The 7,658-nt window shown below is 39.5% G+C and overlaps 3 protein-coding genes across 3 annotated transcripts; all 3 read left to right on the plus strand.

Annotated features, from left to right (window-relative positions):
• Positions 1 to 262: 262 nt before the first annotated feature.
• On the plus strand, positions 263 to 1,810 carry LOC142336313 (uncharacterized). The gene has a single exon (XM_075385098.1). It carries the CDS (start codon positions 263 to 265, stop codon positions 1,808 to 1,810), a length of 1,548 nt encoding a protein of 515 aa, XP_075241213.1.
• Positions 1,811 to 1,960: 150 nt separating this feature from the next.
• Positions 1,961 to 4,598, plus strand: LOC142336389 (uncharacterized). Its single transcript, XM_075385225.1, has 2 exons — positions 1,961 to 3,485; positions 3,754 to 4,598. Exons 1-2 carry the CDS (start codon positions 1,961 to 1,963, stop codon positions 4,596 to 4,598), a joined length of 2,370 nt encoding a protein of 789 aa, XP_075241340.1.
• Positions 4,599 to 4,657: 59 nt separating this feature from the next.
• On the plus strand, positions 4,658 to 5,158 carry LOC142336462 (uncharacterized). The gene has a single exon (XM_075385357.1). It carries the CDS (start codon positions 4,658 to 4,660, stop codon positions 5,156 to 5,158), a length of 501 nt encoding a protein of 166 aa, XP_075241472.1.
• The last annotated feature ends 2,500 nt before the right edge of the window (positions 5,159 to 7,658 follow it).

Raw genomic sequence — 7,658 nt, forward strand, 5'->3', positions numbered from 1 at the left:
CCAGAGACTTAAGAAATTTAATTGAAGCAATGGACGAACATCGACTTGCCTTGCAGAATTTGGGAGAACCATCAATAGTCAAGACATCTTTTTTGTTTACTTGATCAGTGAAAAACTGCCTACAGAGACAAGAAAACAATGGGAGCTGTCTTCAAAAGGCAAGGAACCTCAAAGGTATGCAGAGCTCAGAATTTTCTTAGAAGAACGCGCACAAGCACTCGAGGCAACAGCGCCAAATGCAGTAGGAGCGACAAAAACTCAAATGAACGGGAACCAACGAAATTTGCACACACATTTGGCGACCTCCGAGCAACAATGCGAATGTTGTGAAGAAACGCACAAAATTTTCAAATGCGGAAAGTTCAAGAAACTTTCAGTAAGGGAACGTGCAGAGCTGATAAAGGTTAGAAAACTCTGTTTCAATTGTCTGCGACCGGGACACAGATCAGAAGATTGTGATGGATTGAAATGCAAGCAATGTGGTAGAAAGCATCATACTTTTCTTCATCGTGAAAACATTCACAACAAAAACGCCAATCAGCAAACAACTAGCGGAACAACCAGCACTCAAGCAAATGACAAACAGAAGAACAACGCTATAACAACAACAGCAATTGCAAAAGCTAAGGATGAAAACAAGTTCACAGGAGCTATGACTCAACGACCTTCAGAAGAAGTCTTTCTTCAAACCGCAATTGTTGCCGTTAATGTTCACGGCGAGACAATTCTACTTAGGGCACTTCTAGACTCGGCTTCACAAAACAACCTTATAACTGAATCAGCAGTACAAAGGTTACAATTGAAGAAGAAAAGCAGCAACACCAAAGTTTTTGGACTAGGTGGGACGGTTCAAGACAACAAAGGTCGCGTGGACCTTCTTATCTCATCAAGGAACAGATCGTCCACTGTCAATATTAGTGCGTCAGTTTTGACAAAAATGACTGATAATCTGCCATCACGGTTCATTGACACCAGCCAATGGGAAACAGTAAAGGAGTTGGAGCTTGCTGACCCAGATTTCAACAAGCCGTCATCAATTGACCTCTTGATCGGAGCATCTCATTATGAAGATATAGTGATTGGCAACAATCGACTAAAGGAGCCTAACTGTGGAATAACATATAGGTTATCAATGTTTTGTTGGGTCGTTATTGGAAGGGAACAGACAGACAAAACCTATACAAACGATCTGCAGACTTTCTTTGTTTCTTCAGAGCCAGAAAATTTGCAGCGTTTTTGGGAAATAGAAGAAGTTCCAGCAGCGCAGCTTTGGACAGCCGAAGAAAAACGCTGCGATGATCACTTCAAGGAAACAACTAGAAGAAGCCCTGAAGGTCGCTTCATAGTGAAACTTCCCTTCAAGAAAGAGACAAAAGCATTGGGAGATTCACTTCAACAAGCCAAAAAACGACTTCGCAGTCTTCTATTCAGATTGGAAAGACAACCCGACCTTTATAAGAGATACGCAGAATTCATTGGAGAGTTCTTTCATCTCGGACACATGGAGAAAGTTCCAACATCAGAACTTGTCAAGCCTGTCGAAAACTGCTACTATCTTTGTCATCATTGTGTGTTCAAGGAGTCAAGCACTACCACCAAGCTGAGGGTCGTTTTCGACGGATCCGCAAAGACGACAACAGGAGTATCTCTCAACGACAGACTCATGGTCGGACCAAAAATTCAGAAAGACCTTTTCAGCATTCTTGTTCGATTTCGACTACATCAAGTAGCACTTTCTGCTGATATTGCAAAAAAGTATAGACAAGTGGAATTGGACAAGGAAGACAAAGATTATCACCGATTATTGTGAAAAGATCCAAATTCAGAGGCGATTGAAACTTATCGTATGACTCGGGTAGCATACGGCATTGCGTCTTCGTCTTTTCATTCAATTCGACCACTACAAGTTCTTGCCGAAGAAACAACAAACACTAAACTTCGTTTGTCACTAACAACTGATATGTATGTGGATGAACTACTTACAGGATGCGAAGATTCAGAAGCCACAGAGAAGCTTCAGGACGCCATTATTCCGCTTCTTGCTTCAGCAGGTTTCGATATACGGAAATGGGTATCTAGCGACTCAAAACTTGTTTCAAGAATAGCTGCAACTTTCAGAGAAACGGAAGACGAGAAGATAATTGAAAGCGAAGACTATGCCATTAAGAGGCTTGGGATAAGGTGGAATCCAAATCCTGATCAATTTGATTTCACAGTAAAACTTGACAAGGGAACTCCATTTACAAAACGGCAAATCCTCTCAGAAGTTTCACGTTTATTTGACCCACTCGGATGGCTATCACCAACGACTATTCAACATAAATCTTTTGTTCAACTGTTGTGGATGGACAAACTTAGCTGGGATCAACCTTTATCGGACCCAATTCTACAGCAGTACCTGCGACTTCGAGCACAACTGAAGGATCTTGAGAAAATTAGTCTTCAACGGAAGGTTCTCAAGCCAGCCACGAAATCAGATTTGCAGTTGCACGTCTTTTGCGACACTTCTACTACAGCTTACGCTGCTGCCGTTTTCATCAGACAGGAGACAGACAATTTCATTGGAACAAAAATGCTTACAGCAAAGACAAGAGTTGCACCAATCAAATCAGTTTGTGTGCCAAGGTTGGAACTTTGTGCTGCTCTGCTAGGAGCTAAGCTTGTTGAGGCAGTGACAAATGCTATTAGCGATGAACGGTTTCCAACTCCGAAGGTTTTTGCGTGGTCAGATTCTACAGTTACAATTGCCTGGCTACAAGATTATCCGAAGAAATGGAAAAAATTTGTCGCCAACCGAGTAGCGAAAATACAAGAAATTATTCCAGCCAGTAGTTGGAAATATGTTCCAACAGAAGATAATCCAGCGGATTGTGCTTCCAGAGGATTAGCAGCAGCTGATTTGATGAACCATAAGCTTTGGTGGGATGGACCAGAGTGGTTGCGGCAACCTGAAAACGCCTGGCCTTCACTTGACCTTTTGTCACCTACAGGAGAAGAGACCAAAAAAGAAGTAAAAGTGCAATCTGAAAACGTGACAATGATTTCATCAAAAGAAGATAACGCAATTTTTTTGATGATAAACCGGCATTCGTCAATACATAAAGTTACAAGGACATTTAGTTATGTCCAAATGTTCATCAGCAGTATCAGGAGAAGAATTCAATCTCCAAAAGCGAAACAACGGACAACAAAAATGTCGAACAGCATAAAAGCATGCTCTTCAACGCCAAACGAAAAGACTGATAGTAATGAGCCTACGTCTCAACCAATGATCTGGACTTACAATTCAGTCTCTTTACAAAGGAAAAGATTTATACGAAGGACATTTCAACTGTACAGCTTCATACAGCGAAACTTTCTTCATGAATACAAGATCATCATGAATCAGCCCACTGAAGATGCAAACAACAGCAGCAGAGATGCGACAAAACAATACGTTCAGCAACGTATCAAATCCACTGGACCAGAGGGGGTTGGTGGTATAGGTAGGGCCGGGGGCCCAGGTGCTTACATCAACACCAGGATTGGCAAGGGCACGGGAATCTCTTTAGTTACGAATGGTCCTCAACACATTTTTTAGGACCGGAGACCCGGGATGTCTTGTCAGCGCCAAGGGCGCGGACGAAAATTGGAGCTCAAGTTCAGCCGGTACTCCTGAGGTTATAGGTAGGGCCGAGGGCCCAGGTAATCTTAGTCTTGTCAGCGCTGGGAGCGCAGATGAAAGTTCGAGCTCAGTTTCTACTAATTCCTTAGGTGCAGGTAGGGCCGGGGGCCCTGGTAATCTTTTCAGCGCCGGGGGCACAGATGATAATGTTTCTACTACCAATTCCTTAGGTATAGGTAGGGCCGGGGGCCCAGGTAGTCTTGTCAGCGCCGGGGACGCAGGTGAAAATGCGAGCTCAGTTTCTATTACCAATTCCTTAGGTATAGGGAGGGCCGGGGGCCCAGGATGTCTTGACAGCGTAGAAGCTGTCGGGGTCTCAAGGTATGATGTCAGACATGGTATAGGTTGGGCCGGGGGCCCTGGGGATCAACTGTACATCGTGTCTACCGGGAATACAGACAATTCTAGCGAAACAGTACATCAATTCAACAAAGATGACACCAGAGAAATAAAATGTTTCGTTAACGCCTATGCAGCAGCCACTAAAGCGAGACACAGAAAACGAAAATTTCCTAGAAGCAGCAGTCTCAACAGCCTTTCACCATTTTTTGATCAAGAAAATAAGGTGATTCGAGTTGGAGGACGCCTAGCCAATTCACCCTACACAATAGACCGAAAATTTCCAGTTCTTATTCCGAGAAAATCGCCAATCACTGAAATGCTTATTCGAGAAGCACGCAAGAAAAATCTTCACGGAGGACCTCAACTGACGTTATACACGCTTCGACGAAATATTTGGATACCTGGAGGGCTTTCTATAGTGAAGGGTGTCTTAAACAGATGCAAGCCATGTATCCGATTTGCTGCCAAATTGTTACAGCCTCAGATGGGAGATCTACCTCGAGAACGAGTAGTGCCGTCATTTGCGTTCAGTCACTGCGGACTCGACTATTGTGGACCATTCTACACAAAAATGGAACTCGAACGCTTTTGAAAACATACGTTGCAATTTTCATTTGCTTCAGTACGAAGGCAGTTCACATAGAGCCAGTTATGTCTCTGACCAAGGACGACTGTCTTGCAGCCAATAAAAGATTTGTGTCTCGTCGAGGTATTCCTGATGAAATATACAGCGACAACTCAACAACTTTCATTTGGACCAAGGGAGAGTTGGAGTTTCGACAAGCCTTAGCTACGCACGAGTTTGAAGATTTGATATCAACGTTCGGCAAGGAGAACAATATTACTTGGCTTACTATACCGCCTAGAACACCAAATTTTGGAGGACTATGGGAGGCCGCTGTCAAATCTTTGAAACGCCACATGTACCGCAGCATTGGAAGAACAAAATTGTTTTTTGAAGACTTCACAACACTGTTGACACAATTTGAAGCAATCTTAAGTTCAAGGCCTACTACGTCCGTTTCAAATGATCCCAATGATGCCTTAGCACTTACACCAGGAAATGATAAAATAGTTCGAGTTGTTGAACTGAAGACATCATCTGGACTATTTATACGACCAGCTTGTCTTGTTAATGAAAGTGGATATTGACATGCCGTCATTAAGATCTGACAAAGAAAATGACACAGATGAAGAATGAACAACAGAGAATACAGACAAGGAATGACAGCAAGAAATTGTAAATTACAATTGTACAAAACTGGCAGACAAGAACTCATTGAATTTAAGAAAGTATCGATAAACTTGTGATGGGTTGCTGAGAAAAACTATTTACCACATTTGACCAGTTAACCAAAAAGCCAGTTTCAATGATATATTAATAAAGTTGAACCAGTTCAAGGAGGCCGGTATGTTACGATTTACAATAGCCTTTGATACAATGACCTTCAAGGCAATCCAAGCAAGATGAGGAAAACAATGATAATTAACCACGTGCTGAAACCAAATGTTCATAATTTCAAACGATATTATCACATTCACTTGGTCTTTTCGAGCTTGAGATTCTTAAGCATAAAGCGTTATAATAAAGCATTTCTAAGCAAGTGATTCAATTAATGTTGCACCGCAACATTTACTTATATTATAAAAAGTACGAGACCCAGCAGAGAGGCTTGAGGTGGAAGCGAAAGAATTTCGGAACAGAAATTAAGTTGGAATATAAAATCAATGCTTTGAGTTACGCTGTCGACTGTACTCTTTTTCGGTGGAAAAAAAATAGCTGTTTTGATGGAACGTTAAATGGTTCAGGAAGCGATATGCGCGTCTTTCATAAAAATCACTTCCCAATCGGAACAGAGATATTACTCTAAATGTTGACGAGTCGATTTTATCTTCTTTTTTCAAAAATTATTCAAGGAGTCTCGGTAATGTGCTTTCAAGGAGTCTCGGTAATGTGCATACGCACATAATGTTCCGACCCCGCTCCTCCACATTCTTGGCTTCCAAATGATGAAAATATGAATGTCTTTGAAAACTTTCAAAAACATGCATATCGTTCAATAAACAAACAATGGAATACATTGAATACAATAAAGCCACGCTAAAGTGCCGATGAAAGTCATTGATAATAGGACTACTAGAAAGGACAGTAAAAAAATCAAACAAAAAACATTATTTACGACCAAAACCCGATGTCTATAATAAAAAAAAGCATAACAAAATGAAACTCGCATCAGATAAAACCAAAACAAAGCGATATAAATTACACTTCAATAGAAAAGATATGGTACCTGTCCTCAATGAGACTGGTTAACAGGTTGACAAATAGAACAAAGAGGTGAAAAATCAAATATACGTTTCTATTTTTGAAAACACTCACAGCCATTAATGTCATTAGATATGAAGTCAAATCTCTAAAATGTTCATCTATATCTCCATAGGAAGCAATTGAGACATGTCATTGACCAATAAATGTTCAATTGCGCAAAATATCAAAGCCATTGGGATCTACGATTATTGTTATAAACTAAAAAAAGAAATCAAAAATTCTTCAAAATGTGCAAGTATATAAAAATCTCAAACATTTTTATGAAATCTCGTAGTAACAGTAATAACAAAGCTGAGAAACAATTGTTTGAAGCTAAAGCCGTTAATAAATTAAAAATAAAGCTCACTGGAAACGGGTTGTGAACTGTGTTTACAGAGACTGAGCTACAAATCGACGAAAAACTTTTTAAAAAGATAACCAATGTCAAAATCCCAAGTATGTTTATTAAAACAAAAATTTTCAAAATTCACAACAGATTCAAGATTTCACAAAAAGCGATTGTTTAAGTTGCTCAGCCCAGGAAATCAATTGTACTGTTAATAGTCAGAAAAGTCACGACTCCACATAATAACAACGAACACTTAATGAAGCCAAAACTGCAAACAATTTTACGACATCACACTATTCATGGCACTATAATTATAAGATGTTATCTGGAAGACTTGGAAATTTTCACTTTCTCCTCATGTTAACATCAGCGAAAGTTCCTTATAGAAGGACTGCGTAGATACGACAACAAACATAAACCCAAAAATTGAACAGTAAAGAAATCTCGAAAAATTTATATAAAACTAAATAGTCGAAGCAATCAGTCACAACGTATAAACAAGCGGAAAAAAGTGTTTGAATAAAAAAGTACTTAACGCTTCTAAATATTGAGATCGAGTTACGTGGTGACAAAAATCAAAAGAAAACGAGACAGTTAAAAATAATCTTTTTTTTTAAAAACTTGATTTGAAAGTCATTGAAACAAACAGCTATGAACCGAAGTCTTTAACTAGGCTAAATTATACGTCCTGAAGAAAATAATGAGATCAATGGTTATCAGTTATATGGAGTACAACAACTAAATTGAAGACAAACATAGGCAAAAACAAAAAATACACAAAAATTTGCGAGATAACTGTGTCTCAGCACAAAAAGCATAAATTATTCAACAAAATCAATTGATATATGCAGATACGTCGTTTTTCAACGCTGTTAATTTCCTCTACTATGCTTTCTTTTAATTTTATCTCTCAATAATGTGATAATTCGACAAGGAAACAAAATGAACTCATTAAATATGCAATTATTATAAAAAATAAAAAGTGAAAATGCGTG

This window comes from Convolutriloba macropyga, chromosome 1, assembly GCF_964194025.1.
Source record: "Convolutriloba macropyga chromosome 1, txConMacr16.3, whole genome shotgun sequence".
In the NCBI taxonomy this organism is placed as follows: domain Eukaryota; kingdom Metazoa; phylum Xenacoelomorpha; order Acoela; family Convolutidae; genus Convolutriloba; species Convolutriloba macropyga.